General features: G+C 40.2%; 1 protein-coding gene across 1 annotated transcript; it reads left to right on the plus strand.

The window, feature by feature from the left end:
* The first annotated feature begins 1975 nt into the window (after positions 1-1975).
* LOC114922814 (zona pellucida sperm-binding protein 3-like) lies at positions 1976-15619 on the plus strand. Its single transcript, XM_029284816.1, has 9 exons — positions 1976-2045; positions 4542-4720; positions 6236-6348; positions 9224-9327; positions 9991-10162; positions 11471-11582; positions 11948-12131; positions 13072-13293; positions 15360-15619. Exons 1-9 carry the CDS (start codon positions 1976-1978, stop codon positions 15617-15619), a joined length of 1416 nt encoding a protein of 471 aa, XP_029140649.1.
* The last annotated feature ends 1696 nt before the right edge of the window (positions 15620-17315 follow it).

Here is a 17315-nt window from a genome sequence, read left to right on the forward strand (position 1 = left end):
GTTTGTTTAAAAGAGAGTTAAAGGATGTTATAGATTTGTTAATCTAATAGTGATTAATGTTAGACAGAGTATGGTTATTGTATTGTTAACCCTGTGATTGGCTCTGGGAGGGGGGGAGGGAGGGGGGAGGGGAAGGGTGGGTTCGGGAGAGGGGGGGAGGTATATTGTAAAACTTTTATAAAATTTTCAATAAAAAAATAAGAATTTAAAAATTTCTAAAGAATTAAAATAAGTAAACTTTTTTAAAATGTTTAGTTAAAAAGAAAATTGAAAAATTGAAAAAAAATTGAAAATAATTTTATAAAAAAATTGAAAGAATTTTAAAATTGAAAAAGATTTAAACGTTGAACATGGAATTTAAAATTAAAAAGAAATTTAAAAGTTGAAAAAAGATCTGCCACGCTGCTGTCAGCCACTGCTGATCCGCCACGCTGCTCTCAGCTGCTTCTGGTCTGCTGCTTCTTAGTCTCTGCTCTGGGCACTCCGTTCCTCTGCTACTTAGCTCTGCACTGCTGCTGCTCAGGATCTGCTGTGCTGCTCTCAGCCACTGGTCTGCTGCCACCTAGCTCTGTTTCACTTCTGCTCAGTGGCCTCCATTTGCACCTCACCGCCTTCACTCAGCTGCCAGGCTGGATTGCTGTGCCTGCCACCTCTCCGTCTCTCAGCTGGGCTGCCAGGCTCTCAGCTGGGACATTGGGCTGTCTCACAGCTGGGTCACCTTGGTGCTGTGCTGTCTCTCAGTCAGAACACCGGGCCACCTCATTAAAGGATTTCCCCCCCCCAAAAAAATTTAAAATCGCCTTCTCACTGGCAAATTTCAAAGATCAACAGAGTAAGAGAGAATGAGGTTAAAATTAGAACCCAATGTCCTTTTAAATAATTTACCCAGGAAAAGGGTTGTTTCAATTAATACCTCTGCACATATTACATAGGAAGTGAGTTCATGAGATCTCTCATGTGTGAGATCATAGTGTTTATGAGCTGTTTTAGGCAGATGTGGATGTGTCCCCCCTCCTCTCCAGTCCCCTTTTCTATAGTCCATCTGCTCTTCTCTCCCTATAAAGTTGGATAGAGAAGTGCTATGCTGGTGGACTAGGACAGGCATGTCAAACTCGCGACATCACGTGATGTCGTGCAACGTATCGCGACTTTTCCCCCATTGCCGGCAATGGGGTGGATGCGGTTTCGACATAACGCATCTGGCCTGTGGGCCGGCAGTTTGACATGCCTGGTCTAGGAGAACTGCCATTAACACTAGATTATTCTGCTGGCAGTATTGTAAAGAATTTAATTCTTATCTGATGGCCCAGTATTTAATACCACACAACATTGCTGAAAGTTGAACAAGTTGAAAATGCATGGACAACTGTTTGAAAATAAATTACATTGAATACCTGTTATAGTTTCTCCCATTTATAGCTCTTTTATTCCTTATAACACATAGTGAGCTTGATATAGTTTGTTTTAACCATGGTCTGCTAAACAAGCAAACAGCTGAGTTTAAATATCAGAGTAAACAAAGCCAAAGCAATTATTAGTTCTGTCTATGAGTTTACTTACAACATATTATAACATATATGTCTATTGAGCATACTAGAATGCTGAATTCAGAATAGCTGCTATTTTGGATTAACAGAAACTAGAACTTGTAACCTTCAATAAACCTTGGTTACAAAGTCTATTCCTGACTTCAAAAAGTCTTAGTATGAGTATTTGTACAACATGGTGGAATTGCTATTGACTAAGTACATTACATGAATTAACCAAAAAGCGGCCTGTGTTTTATCCCAGAAAGGGCTGTGAACCCAGCCTGAATATCACCTCTGAATTCTCTCAGAATAGAGGAAATGACTTATAGAGTTTCATTGGAAGAAGCCAAGGCACCTGAGTATTGCATGAGCTATAAATGAAGCCAATGAGAGGGCTCAGGACTTGGTTCCCACCTGAGAGAATTCTTGAGTAGTTGCTGTGAACGATGGAGAACCATCTAAGAATATGGGCTTTGTTGCTTTTAATCACTGGTGTTTCTAGTCAGAACTCCTCAGGTAAATGTACAGAGGGAATACAACTTGGAGAAATGAAAATAAAAAAAGGAGGAAGGGTTAATTGATTGCTCCTTAACCAGCTATTGTAATTTGTTTTTGGTTTGTATTCAGTCCAGACAGGACCAGGCTTAAATGTTCTTTTATTACAAGTTGTTTTCTGTTATTAAAGATCTGCCAAGATGCAATTCTAATTACAAAACAATTTTAAAGGGGATTAATTAAAGCTGATGTGTATTACTTGATGTTAGGGAAGAATTAGCTTTGTTCCTTTAATGTATTCACAATACAAGCCAGTCAACTCACTAGGCTAGTGAACCAGTGCTGGGAATGGGGAGAAAGTATATTTATTAGGACATCTTACCAAGTTGTAAAATGGGGCAAAGTGGGGACTTTGGCTCAGAATTAGAAAGAAAACCCAATGGTTTTTTAGTTCTGGGCATTTTGCTAGATTTGGTATGCTTTCAGATCAATAGACAAGTCTTGTTGGAGGACCCTTAATTAGATTAACTTGTGCAAAATCTTTAGTTGCATGAAGGTTTGTTAGCACAGAATTAAGGAAAGCAGCTTTTTTTCTTTTTTTAAATGAACAGATACCGTGCATAAAATCTGTGAGTTACATATAAAGAAACATGTAGTTCAATTTATCTACTGGAACTTTTTAAATGGAAGTTCAACTGTAATAGTGGTTGGGGATATGCAGTTTCTAAAAATATAAATAATCTGCAGATAGCAAATGACAGTCCACCAATTTTTGGTTTCCAAACTGGGCCAATCAGGGGAAAAAAAGCTACAGAGGATTTTTAAAAAATAGAATCCAGGGCCAGATGTGCCTCAAGCTGTTTTATTTATAAAATGACTTTAGATGGTATCAAATAGGTCATCTCTAGATACAGTAAAGGGAATGTTAAATAAGTTCATGACTGATAAGAGGGAACCTAAATGGTCAACATTAAAACAAATGTTACTTCTGGAGATAGCCTGATTTCACTATTGACTCATACATAGGCAGTTTATATGTGCACATTCTTTAGCATAAGAGTTAAGGGCTCCTAGGAAAAAGTAACTTAACTTGGCCTGTTTGCTGGCAAGGCCCATGTTTGATGAAAAGTTTGTTTCTTAATTGCTAAGTAAAATACTGATTGTTTTCCTACCATTGTCTGGTTAATTGCAATAGCTCTGTGTGTATGTGTGTGTGTGTGTGTGTATGAATGAATAAAAGAGAAAGCTAAAAATGGAAGAAAAAACACAGAAAAAAAGATACAAAAAAGTAGTTTTTGATTTTTTTTGCAGAAATTGTAAGTACAGTTGTAAGCTACATCAATATATTCTGTGTGTTGGAAAACAGGGTAAACCAAATTAAAAGTGTTGTGTGAACTCAGCCAATGTATCAGTTGAAGGGGAGCATTGGAGAAATGCATGCAAGGTAAATTTACAGAACTCCCAGGACCACAAACTACTAATTACCCTTTTAGATTTATATATTGTAATTAGTTCAGGTTGACAGTTGGGTCAGTTGAATAAGTTGTGGTTTAGTTAAGGTTGGGAAAGCAACCTGGCATGTGAACAGAGCCACAAAATAGCTTGAGAGGGCTGTCAAGTACCCTAAATACCTTGGTGGCTTAGATGTAACAAAGAGTTTGATCCTAATTGTCTGCTTGAATAGTTACTTCATCTGAAGTTGATGCTTCTGTGCACCTAAATATAGGACAAGCTTTGAATATGTGATTGGTTCAGTTATTTGTTGGTTTTATTAAAAAGGAATGAGGGATGATTGAAAAGCTTCCTAGACACTCTGACTTTTAAGCAGAGGCTTAACAAATAAGGCTGATGGTTACAAAGGTTAGAAGGTGTTAGAACAATACACTTCCAATGGTAGTAGACATGACATAAGGGCTTCAGACCAGCCACAACCCTCTCTTGGTCTCAGTGGCTGCCCTCACTCTCCCCATTATCTACTCTCTGAGTTGACTAGTTACTCTGCCAGATATAAGAGCAGCTCTGAAGCTAATTGGTGAGAACCAACAACAAATGAGGTCTTTATGTCTTGCTCTTGACTTCTTGGAGGCATCTTATGTAATGTGTATAATGATAATCTCAATTGATTGGAGCTCTGATTTGATCCTCTGGATTCTTCATCTTTTTTTAATTATTATTATTATTATTATTATTATTATTATTATTATTATTATTATTATTATTATTATTATTATTATTATCATCATCATCATCATCATCATCATCATCTTTTCAGGAGCTTAATGGTACCATTTATGAAAACCCCTGCATGTTCCTGCATGTGGAAAAATATGCTGCTAGCAGTGTTTCTCAACCTTGACAATTTTAAGGCATGTGGACTTCAACTCCCAGAATTCCACAGCCAGCATTGCTGGCTGTGGAATTCTTGGAGTTGAAGTCCACATGCCTTAAAATTGTCAAGGTTGAGAAACAGTGTGCTACAGGTTGCTCTAGCCTGACCCTTTCTTATATCTTCTGCAGTTTCGGTGTCCTGTGGAAGCTCGCATCTAGTGATCACCGTTCCTGTGAATCTCTTTGGGACTGGTGTGATGGTTAATGCCAATGAGCTGATTCTGGGAACTGACTGTACAGTGACAGCTGTACATACAAATGTTCTCCTGCTGGAATATCCTCTCTTTGCTTGTGGAGCCATCAGACACGTAAGATAGCACCATGTTTGGAATTTTGTGAATAGTTTAATTATAGAGGTCTTTGCAATAATACTACTCAGGAAGGCAAGTACCCCTCTGGATAATAGCAGTAGAATGACAGAACCACTAGATCTCTGGAGGTCTATCCTGAACCTCCTTCCTTACTATTTTAACCCTTTGGATATGATTCTGCCATCAATTCACTTCTGCTTCTATGCAACAATCTTCATGTATTTGGAGACTGCCATCATATCTTTAATAATTTCTTCTATAGGCAAGACATACCCAGATAATTTAATTACATCTTATAGAGCCTGACTTCCATATCATCATCTTGGTTGCACTTTTCTGAAATTGTTTCAAGGTGTCATTGTCATTTTCGAATTGTGGTGCCCAAACACAGCATTCCAAGTATCTCCTGACTTGTGCATAATAGAACGAAATGATTGCTTTCCCATGATTTGAACTCATGGGAAATTGTGTCTTGAAAATTATTTCGCAACAATTGTTGGATATGTTCTACAGGTGCAGATACTAGTATTGGGATGGTATCAGTAATAAATGGTACTTACAAGCATAGCACAATATATACATTTCTTCAAAGGTAGTTTTATTTCATTTTCATTTAGTTTTATTTCTGGCCAAAAGATCCAAATAACAAACTACAGATAAAATCTAAAATTTGGCATTAGATAAAGCTGTTTAACATATCTACTTTTGTTTTGTTTTGTTTTGTTTTAACTTTTTCCTTGTGTTCTTTTTTATTTGAACTTTTTAAATTATGTCATTTTTTTCATTTGTAATTTCTTTTCTGGAAAGTAATGATCTGCTTGTTTATAAGCTTTGGGCATTTTGAAAGTTATTTCTCTTCTCGGATTCTTCTGCTATATCATATATCTTCATTTTCATCATTTGCTGGATCAGTTTGGTGAGGGTAAACAAATTGTCCTTATATTCAGTTACAAAGTTTTTGATGAAGAGAAATTTGCACCCCATTTCTTAATTTATTAATAGATTACTGAAGTTACTCCAAAATATCTAACATTACTGAAGTTACTCATCACCCTCTACCCAACTACAGATGTCATTTCTTGGGATGAAGCTATAGTCTTGGCCTTGATTATTGGCAAGAGTGAGCTACTTAATAAGATTCACATAATTTCATTGATTTTTCCCCCCTGAAAACAGAAGAATCTGTTTACACAATCTTAGTAGCCTTGGACATTTTTTTGATTATTTGCAGTCTGTTGGGATTTCTTTTCATTCTTCCCAACTTAACAGAATGCTGGAACAAAATTATGCAATATCCAAATAATACTATTCTGTTCACCCATGAGCAGAATAGAGGCATTAAACATGGGATAAGGATGAGCAGGTAGGGACAGCTATATCCTATTGAGTTCATGCTCATTTATTCAAGGATGGGCAAATGGCACTTTAATTCAGCAGTGGGGAAAGGCCCTTGGTCATCTTGGAATATAACCTTAAAATGAGCTTCTGCATATGTTTTATTTGTCCCGATAGCTTCTTCCAGGGAGCATCCATTATAAGAACACTCTCCACTATGTGCCTTCTGCTCCAGATGGGGTGATCAGGACCAATCCATTCTCTCATGCTATAAACTGTTTCTATCCTAGGTAAGTCATGGAATAACATGCAGGTGAAAAAAGAGAGATAGTTATAATTATAATCAGTTATAATTATTTCTCTATGTTTTTATAGACTGAGTCTTGAATGTTGAAATGTGGGAATCCATCTTTTGTTATTTGTTATCTATTTAAAGCAGACCAACAAGCTACATACATAGAAAGTCTCTTATAGTATCAGAAGTGGCATTATTGCTACCAGTATCCTGAGCTCTGAGAATTAATTTGAATTGGATTTGCACTTAACTACATCTTTCCTTTTAGGAAAGTATATAATGTTCTTTTTTTATATTAAACTTATATACTGCCCCTGTCAACTATAAGGTGACTCTGGGCAGCTTACAGACGGTAAAAAGATAAATATAAAAACAATTAAAGTTTTAAAAACTATATGTAAAAGTAGAACCAAAGGGACAAACAGCAAGGATCTTACCCTGTCAATCATCTCCATCAGTGACGGCTTCCCCTTTGGGCCCCCAAGCCAATTGGCAAACCAGGTTTTGATACCCTTTTGGAAGGCCAAAAGCGTGGGAGCAATTCTCACTTCCAGTGGTAGTATGCTCCATAGGGCAGAGGCAACAGTGAAAAAGAGTCTTCTTCTTGCCCTGCCAGCTGGAATTCTTTAGTGGATGGGTTCTGCAACAGGACTCTTCCACTAGAGGAGGGGTAAGCAACCTTGGCTCTTTTATGACTTGTGGACTTCAACTCCCAGAATTCCTGAGCCAGCCAAGCCAAGCTGGCTCAGGAATTCTGGGAGTTGAAGTCCATAAGTCATAAAAGAGCCAAGGTTGCCTACCCCTGCACTAGAGCAACTGAGGCAAGCCAGTCTCATTGGGGTTAGATGGCTCCTCAGATACTCTGGACCCGTGCCATAAATGGCTTTAAAGGTAATAACCAACACCTTGAATTGGACCTGGAAGCAAACTGGTAATCAATGCAGCTCTCACAACAGCAGCGCTCTATGTGCAACACTAGGGGCTCCCAGAACTGTCCATGCAGCTGGATTCTGTAGCAGTTCTGCATCCAAATAGTCTTCAAGAGTAGCCCCAAGTATCATGCATTGCAGTAATCCAGTCAAGATGACCAGGGCATGAGTGTTTGTTCACAGGGCCTCACAATCCAGCTAATCATAGATCCCTGAAGGATACAGTATTAAATCAGGGTTGTTGTTTTTTTTAGAGAGTTTCAGCCTTTTTGCTCAGAATTCCTTTTCAGGGAAGGTTTAACAGTATTATTCCTGAAGGAAAGGAAGGAAAGGAAAGAAAGGAGTCCCTGCGGATTTTACTCCACTAGTCGTTGCTGACTATAAGGGGCGGCACTCATCTATGTTTGAAGGGTTTGTGAGCCAATGCTGTCCAAAGATGTTTCTGTGGCAATGAGGCCAGCTGTTGTGATTCCTCACCAGCCAGTGGATCCAGCAGCTGAATCAGAGGAATCAGAGGAGGAGGAGGAGGGGCCTGGAGTGACATCAGAGTCAGAGGAAGGCTCTGAGGAGCTCCAAGAGTTACAGTCTGACAAGGAGCCTGGCCTTCTACTCGCACTCAGGCTGAGACACAGCTGTGCTGAGAGTCTGAGTTGGACAGTGATGAATCACAGCTGGGAGATATTCAGGATGCACAAAAATGCTGGCAAGAAAAGAGAGTAGGACAGAGGAATGCAATGGGGCGGCTCCAAAGGCAAAGGAGAAGGCATTAGGAAGCCACGCCTTAGCTGCATAATAAAAGGGAAGGTATGGGAGGTGCTGGTTGCCAAAGGCAACCGTTCGTGTTGAGGATCGAGTTTCTGTGAACTGTGTTTGTTTGCCTTGGACATTGACTCAGGTCTATGAATAATAAAAGGGGATTGTTTTTTTCCTGTGGTTCCAGCCTGTTTGTTGGAAGAGGGGTTTCTCCTTGTGAGCGTAACAAGGACTCATGTAGGCTGGGACAGAACACCAGCATGATATCATGCAGCACTGTTTCCTCCCCACCAAAGTGGCATCTATTTATCTACTCGCATTTGCATGCTTTCCAACTGCTAGGTAGGCAGGAGCTAGGTGAAGATGGAGCTTTGGGTTTATTTTCTTAAAGCCCAGAAGGCATAGAATTTAAATTTGTAATATCCAAAGAAATCAAAGGGGAACATAACACATATGATTAATAGACATAAATAAGTCAACTGGTAATGAAAAAACTTCCTTGTGGTAAAACGCAATGGGGAGAAAAATAAGAAAAGTATAATCATAGAGTTTTGCAAATGCATTTGGAAAAATCGGAGAGAGTGTATCTGAGAGTCTTATGCTGAAATTACTTGACAAGCTCAACTCTACCTCTTGACCCCATGACGCTGCTGTTGTTGTATGCTAAAAGCACATTATTGCTTATTTTTTGTATTGCAAATATTACCCTGAAGCAAAGTATAGAGCAGTGTTTCTCAACCTGGGCATCTTGAAGATATGTGGACTTCAATTCCCAGAATTCCCCAGTCATGGTATAGAGCAGGGGTAGGCAACCTTGGCTCTTTTATGACTCGTGGACTTCAGCTCCCAGAATTCCTGAGTCCGCATGGCTGGCTCAGGAATTCTAGGAGTTGTAGTCCACGAGTCATAAAAGAGTCAAGGTTGCCTACCCCTGGTATAGAGGATAGCAAAGAGAGTAAGGGCAACATCTCCTTTGCCAAGTAGCAGTTGTTCTTACCTCCATCAGGGTAAGGTCCACTAAAGACAGTTGGAGAGAAGAGCAATTAAACCTCTTCAGCCCTGGGATTTCAGACTCCCAGATGGTCCTGTCGATGTTCCTCTGGGCAACATAAAGCATTTCATACAGTGAAGATGATCTTCTGGAAAGCAAAAAGGATGTGACTAGATAAACATGGTGTCTAAATTTAGGTCGTGGAACGTCTCTTCCCTTCGACTCCGTCCTACTTGGGTCCCTTTCAGTTCTACCGTGGTGGACCATCAGAGCCTGGTGTTTGCCCTGGAAGTCTATGACAGTGAGTGTGCTAATCAAGTTGAATACAGTTTCCATTGACTTATATAGAAGTTGTGGTTCAGGTGGTCCTCAACTTACCACCACAACCGAGTCCAAATTTTTTATTGCTAAGTAAGGCAGGTGTTAAGTGAATTTTCCCCCATTTTATGACTTTTCTTGCCATAGTTGTTAAGTGAATTGTTGCAGTTGTTAAATTGGTAACATGGTTATTAAGTGAATCTGGCTTCCCCATTGACTTTGCTTGTCAGAAGGTTGCAAAAGGTGGTCACATGACCCTGGGACACTGCAACCGTCATAAATGTGAGTCAACGGCACCAAGCATCCGAATTTTGATCACGTGACCGTGGGGATGCTGCAACGGTCATAAGTGTGAATAATGGTCTAAATTCACTTTTTTTCAGTGCCGTTGTAACTTCAAACAGTCACTAAATGAACTGTTGTAAGTCAAAGACTACCTGTATTAAGTAAATCTAATAGATAGCTATTTTTAAATCCCTAATGAGTATTTTAAAGAGTATGTAAAACAGTAAATCCATATCACTGAAACTTGCATCGGGCAAAGGAGAAGCTTGAGAAATTATTAAGAAAAAAAAAGATTTTGGGGTAGGCTACAGGTTGCTTATCTGTGATATTGATGATCTTCTATTAATATATTGTTTTTCAGGTAGCTGGTCACAACCAATGTCTGACCCTACTTACTATCTTGGGGACTTCATCAACATCCAGGCATCAGTAAGAAAGGATAACCATGTACCACTGAGAATCTACGTGGATGAATGTGTCGCTCGCCCAAGTGCAGAATCCTCGGTGAAATATGAGGTCATCACAAATCATGGGTAAGTGTCTGAGAGTTTGGGCACAGCAGAATGAGATGCAGTAGTCATTATCTTTACAAATAGCCTCATGTTTCTTAGTAGAAGTAAGCATCTATAACCAAGTTCCTATATATGCGAAAGGAAACTCATTGGACTTGGAGGGTAAATGCTGTTCAGTTATTTCCTTGTAACTGAGTGGGGACTACCCCACTTGGGGACTAAAATAGCTGAGAAAGCAGAATGTTTGGTCAAGTCAGCGGTTGAGAACTTGACGGCCTATAATTGTTACCATTGGAAGGACCCATAACTTTTCGCACATTTGCACCCTGTATAAAAAGCCTATAGGTGTCCCAAAGTGGCTGCTGGAGAGCAGATCTATTCTGAGTTGGACTGTGTCCAAAGATAGAGAGTTCTTCTTTTTCTTCTTGTCTCTTCTCAGACTAAACCTGAGAGAAAAGCAGTTAGAAGGGAGCAGCACTTTGGGAACTGCAGGGAGACTGTAGAAACCATGGCTATTTATTGTTTACCACCCCTAAAATGAACCTCCACTACCAACCCTTCCTTTAACCCACTGAAGTGTCTAAGCCATAGAATGATGTTGTGGTTTAGCATGATGAAAGAAGCTGGCCACTATTTCATCATCATGTCAACTCAAACTCGAATTTGGAGGAAATTGCTTTTGTTTCTAAAATAAAATGGCAACGATTTCCTGCTTCTCAAAGTAAAGCGTCTTTCTAAAGTAAAGCAGTGGGTTAGACTTTAGAAGACCTCCAAGGTCTCTTCCAACTCTGTTATTCTATTTAGATTTAGATCTAGAAGTCTACCACTTCTAGTACAACTAGCTTACATAATGTTCCCTCCTCCTATTTTCCAATAGATAGCAAAGAACATGACCTTGATGGAGATATGCACGTGCTGTTTCCTAAGCAAAAGGGCCTAAACATTTTTAAACTCAACAATGTCTAAATAACATTCAGCAGTGGCTCAGGCACCTCCCATAATTCACTGAACTATAAAAAAAGGAAGGAGGGTACAGCACAATCAGACTTGCAAGATTCTGTTGTTGTAGCCAATTTCGGTAAAAGTACTTTTATCCATCCACGTGGTGTTTATCAAGGTCTGGTCCACCCAATGGACATTTCCCCACAACAACAATCCTGTGATGCGGGTTGGACTTAAGAGAGAGTTTCTGACTTAAAATCTCCCAGCTTGCAGTTGTGCTCATCATTGCCATACTATTGACAAACACACAGAAAGCCATAATTAGAAGTATTGATAACCTAGGAAAGGAAAATGAGCCCATTCATGTTGTTTCTGTCTACTCTGCAGATGCTTTGTAGATGGGCTGCACAGTGGCTCCCATTTTCTTGCCATGAGAGAAGATGGGTTTCTCCGTTTCCAACTGGATACATTTACCTTCATTGGAGCCTCCAACAATCAGGTTAAGATAGAGGATGGGAAGAAATGGAAGTTGAATTTCTAAATATAGGGGTAGTATACTTGATTAGTGAGTTGGGGTATGAGTTGGGGTGGAAAATCTTAAGCGCATATATATATAGATATGATATCATCTTTAAAAGGTGAGGAATAAAGCCATCCTTCTAATTTAATTTTGGCACTGCCTATATTGAGGGGAGGTATTAAAATGGAGTGAGTCCTCCTTATGCATCACAACAGATGCCTATTATTATGCCAATAATAGCAGATGCTTTGGTATAAGGGATTACCATGGATTCTTCTGTATCTTATCCCAAATACAAGACTCTAAGTTACTAGCTAATACTGTATCTATTCTGATTCTTTTAGATCTACCTCATCTGCCACTTGAAGGCAGTACCTGTTGGCTCAGCAAACCATCTCAACAAGGCATGCTCCTACGATCACGCCACTGCAACCTGGAGCTCTCACGAAGGGGTTGATTGCTCCTGTTGTGCATCTCATACTGGCTGTGGCAGCAAAAGAAGAAAAAGGAGACAGCCGCAGAGCAGAGGTGGTGTGATCTCCCATTCCCTATTAGAATGCTCCATCTCAGGCATCTGGTGGATCTGATCCATGACCCCACTTTGGCCTCTGGTGCCAGGAGGAGATTTGGGCCCTTGACAGGATTGCGTCTTGGGTGCCAGTCTCTGTTGGTCAGTCCGAGCATGTCCTTTGGTTTTCTGAGGAGCTCTGCGAAACTATAGTGCTAGAAGCAATAATACCTGGACAATGAGTAGGGGGAAAAATAGAGGTCCTGAAATTGCTGGTTTTAATTTATAAACCTTTATAACTTGGTGCCAGATATCTCTTCTCCAACCAGAATTAACCCATCCAATGTGGTTATCCTAGAGCAACTTTCATGGGCAAGAGACCCTGATAATGGTCCCTATATTTGGAAATAGCCTCCTGGAAACAAGATTAGGTCCCTCTATGATAGCTTTCCAGAGGCTGGCAAAAACAGAGCTCAGGACATTTTTCAGAGGACATTTGGGTTTAATGAAGATATTGCCATCTGGGATTATTGGTTACTGTTTTTTCTTTTCCTTTGGTTTTTTTTTTTTAATTATTAGTAGAGACTCCAAGATCTCCAAGAGTCCAGTATATAAATTTAATAAACAATATCCACTTTGCAGGATAATCCTTGAGCTTAATGTTTGTTGTTTAAAAGTTCAGCAAAACGATGCTTTATTTACTGGCCCTGTTTGGCACCTGTCTAAGTAGAAGCAGCCTGTTTGTTCTTCTACATTAGCAAAGTTCAGGCTAATAGAGGAATTCTAAAGTCCATAACATGTATTTTTCTTACCAAATCTCTATACCAATCATGTCATATGTATCCCAAGTAAAATGAAAAGAACAGCATGGAGAAATTGAATCGCATTGCGTAAGACAGTGTGGTAATAATATATAGGACTGCAGGGTTGAGTTCCAAGCCTTTATTTGCCTCCTTCCAGGAACACTTGGAGAAGGAGATCTCAAACTTGGTCCCATTGAACTGAAAGGGGAGCAGCCTCACACCTCTCTGGAGCAGAACGGTTCCAGGACCTTGAAGCTGATGTCCATTGTGACCAATTCTGTTCCTGCTGTGCCCGTCACATCTCATGCTGCTAAACAATCTCTGAACCAGATGGTGAATGTTATCATGAGGAAAGAAGGAATGAAAGAAGATGACACCAGTGAGGATACCACATTTTTCAATTTTTCGATGGGTTGAGATTTGGGGCAGGAGGTGGGACAGAACTGAAGCCATGGATATGACAATGTGTTTTACAGAGCAATTGTTGATGGCAACAGCACATTTCTTCCTTCCTGCTGCGGTGGCCAGTGGCTCTGGTGTCAGTAGAGTTAAACATATCACTCATTTTTATGCTGCATGTCTGTAAGAAATGGCAGTAAACATAATTGTCAGGGAGAGTAAGCCTTTAATTATCAACCAACTTGTTTTGTAAAGCTGTCTGCAAATATTGAATTCCACTTGTGATTCTTGAGAGACCAGTAGCTGTGTCAGGGTTTGTTTGTTTTTTCCCTAAGGATGGGTTTTCCTTCTAATCTATAGGCAATAATGCAAAGTCAACATTTCCTTTATCCAGAGAAGTAAGCTTTTTGTAGCAAAGAGCAAAATGGTCTTGGGAATTCTTTTAACTAATTTATTATGGTATAAGATTTCATAGCTAGATTAGGCTTAATTGGATACATGATATTTGAACCAGGACTTTGTTACAAAATCTTATAATTGACAAATGGCTCAGCTATGAAGGATTGTTGATCAAAGTACAGATTCTGGCACTTTCTGTAATAATAATGTATTTCTGATGCACGAAGGCGCAAATCCTTTATATAGTCTCAGCTTGGTGTTCTCCAAAGGAGGTACATGTCGGATCCCAGGGCTTTTCCTCTTTGCCAAATTAAAGTTTTCAGCAGAAAATTTTACCTGAGTGAAATTTGCTGTTCCCATTGTGAATCCTTTTCCTGCCTCTATTTTGTCTGTTCTCAGTGTCCATCATCTGATTTTCCTTCAAGGGGTCTCTTCACTTGAAAGCTGCCTTTGGACTGCATCAAAATAAGGAAGCACTATGTTAATACTGATGCAGCTAAGGGCCACTTCAGCCTGTCTTGCTGATAAATGAGGGCAAAATCATGGGCACACCACCCAAAAGATCTATTGCCAGGGCATGTCTGTACTCTGGTTAGGTGCAAATGGGGAAAGCAACCAATACCAGGGCAGGAAAAGCTGTTCCAATAGACTATTTTTTTTTCAATGGCCTTTCAAATCTAAAGAGATAGTCGAAGAGAAAGCCACAGCTGTGTTCATATACCGTACAGTTACCGGTTGCCGCATGACATTTGCATTAGATCAGATATTATCTACACAGCAAACATTCCCTCTGTGTAAAAAATGCCAAGATTTTCTTTGGAGCCTTGGTTTAATCAGAGAACCTGTGTTTGAACCCGAAGATCAGTGCCTAAGTGTGCGCTGGGACCTCTGCAGCGTACATTTGGTACTGAGTAGCAGGAGGCGCCTCAGTTTGGAGTGGAAATGAAGAGAGCTCTTTGGATCTGATAGGATTTCCAGCCAGCCTTCTAAAAAGCTTGGGAGAATGAAGGGGTCTAGGAGGCACTGGGTTTTCTAGCTGATATATTGGTAATGATTCAGTTTGTCATCTTTCCTGTGATTTGCCATTCTGACCTTCCATTCTGTCTTTGCAACCATTTGTCTGAAATGGTATAGGGCAGAGGTCCCCAACCTTGGCCACGTTATGACTTGTGGACTTCAACTCCCAGAATTCCTCAGCCAGCCATGCTGGCTGAGGAATTCTGGGAGTAGAAGTCCACAAGTCATAACGTGGCCAAGGTTGGGGACCCCTGGTATAGGGTTTCCTGCCTGAACAGGGGGTTAGATTAGAAGACCTCCAAGGTCCCTTCCAACTCTATTATTATTATTGATCATTGCACAGTCAGCCAGATGTTCAGACTGGATTTGGCATTTTTGTCTACCTATCGAGTCCTTACCAAGGACCTGGGATAGGCAGATGTGGATGTTTAATGGTATTACAAATATCGTCACAGCATGGAAGCTGTTCCTAGTAAGGCCGCCTTCTGCAATTGACTAATGGCGAATTTGTCAATGCCAATGGTGTTCAAGTGGTGCTCCAGTTATTTTGGGATTGCACCCAAGGTGATTATTATTATTGTTATCATCATTATAATTATTATTGTTATTATCATTTTCTTCTCCTTTCAGGGTTTCATCTCCCCTTTTCCACTGCCACCATGGTCATATTGGTTGCCTGTTCCTTCATTGTTTTGGTGTCCATCCTGGGCTGTTATTATTCCAACAAACATTCACGCAGAAGATACCAAATGGAGATGATCCAGTCAGTTCTAAGAGAAACTAGTTCTGCAGCCATGGCACCGGCATCAGTTGGAACATCTGGTGCTGGAACCTCTGGGCAGTCCAGCGTTGCTTCTAGGAAACCTGATGATCTAGTAGCTGTATTTTAGAAGGGCAAACCTACTTCTTTTTGGGTAGCAAGTATTTAAGAAAATAAATATGCCAATGCAAAACAGAAAGTGTAATTGTGTAATGTGTAACAAATCAAATTATGTTATAGACACAAACCAATGTAATATGCATATTCAACCCAATTCTATTCCACAAGTTGTTTCAGAGGTCCCAGTATCTGAGTTCATAATGCAAACAAACAGGCAACATTATTAAGGAAACCCAGGGTGAGCTCCAAAACCAGAACCAGCTTGCTGGTTTTTCCACTTTGCAAATATATTTCATCTGCTAACATTGCAAATATGTTTCTTATCACAAAAAACATCACTGGCTATTAATTGCTTTGTTGATCAGCCGAAACACAACTGCAGATATCATCTGACTCCTTGCCACATTTTAAGCGGCTTACCTTCAGCCATCCACATGGAGAGCTATATATAGACATCTTTAATGCTCAAGAATTAGAGAGCACGGGACTAAATGTCCTTTTCAGTTCATGTGGACCCTTCCTCCAAAGCTCATTATAATACATCTCACACACCTAATCTTCAAACGTCAAGAGTGGGGGTGGGGAGACTAAGGTAGAATTAGGATGCTCAAGATATTCCTAAAACGGCTTACATATATAGTGTGGTCATAACTGAAGAGCCATAGAAACAAGACTTCAACAACTTACGTTGTTCCTAAATTCAGGTTTGAGATGGCAGTGGGGAAACAGTAGTGCCACATTTCTATTGGTGGAGAACTCAGCTACCTAGTCTCATCCCCAAAATGTCAGGCTTGTGTGTTTACCCCAAACCAGGCTTGCTTCTTTCCTTTCTCTAGGCAGTGTTTCTCAACCTCAGCAATTTTAAGATGTGTGGACTTCAACTCCCAGAATTCTCCAGCCAGCATGCTGGCTGAGGAATTCTGGGACTTGAAGTCCACAAATCACAAAGTTGTTGAGGTTGAGAAACACTGCAAGAGGTTGTGCAATGGGAGAACAAAAAAAAAAAAGGATGAGCCTTTCTTCATTTGCACCCAACTGCAGCACAGTCCTGCCCCTAAACCTCAGCTGCCTTCATTTGATTCCCGAGGTCATACCTGAGGCGATCTTCAATTATTCTTAAATTGTAGCAGGGTTAAAACTGTACTTTCTCTCTTATCCAAAGACAGATTCTGCCACAGATACACTATGATTGCTTCATTCATTGGGTACTCTGTTGGTGACAAAGTCAAGTGACCTTTTGCCCTATCTCTGGAATCAGCCAACCACCAGTTGGGAAGAGAGGGCAGGCTTCCTCACCTCAGATCAGTGTTCTTCCAGGGCTATGCTGCTCAGGTATCCAGAGAGTCCATTTTCTTTCAGACTAAGCTCTTCCCCTGTATCTGCCAGATCTCTGAGCCAATCCCCAACTTAGAGACCTTGATCAATCTGAACAGTATTTAATAACTGGAGGTGGCCAGGAAGTCGAGGTTGCTTGGAAACAGTGAGCCAGCTATGTTTCTGATGACTCCCTTAACCTGCCAGTTGCTGTTTTGACTGCTGTTAATGCTCTTCTAGAATTGCTGGGTTCTGTGTCCAAAAGGAATCCAATTAAAGTTGATTGTTGGGCTTCCTTTGGATTCTATAGGACAGTGGTTCTCAACCTTTTTAATGCCACGACCCCAACCGGTCGTAAGCCGAGGACTAAACCGGTCGTAAGTCGAGGACTA

This window comes from Protobothrops mucrosquamatus, unplaced genomic scaffold (assembly GCF_001527695.2).
Source record: "Protobothrops mucrosquamatus isolate PMUCROS unplaced genomic scaffold, P.Mucros_1.0 scaffold970, whole genome shotgun sequence".
In the NCBI taxonomy this organism is placed as follows: domain Eukaryota; kingdom Metazoa; phylum Chordata; class Lepidosauria; order Squamata; family Viperidae; genus Protobothrops; species Protobothrops mucrosquamatus.

What these genes read in the sequence shown, in the direction of transcription:
- LOC114922814 (XM_029284816.1), top strand. Translation starts at nt 1,976, where the DNA reads ATGGAGAACCATCTAAGAATATGGGCTTTGTTGCTTTTAATCACTGGT. An exon ending in TGCCCTGGAAGTCTATGACA is followed by an intron (nt 9,328 to 9,990) that starts GTGAGTGTGCTA and finishes ATTGTTTTTCAG; the next exon opens with GTAGCTGGTCACAACCAATG. An exon ending in TTGGAGCCTCCAACAATCAG is followed by an intron (nt 11,583 to 11,947) that starts GTTAAGATAGAG and finishes TGATTCTTTTAG; the next exon opens with ATCTACCTCATCTGCCACTT.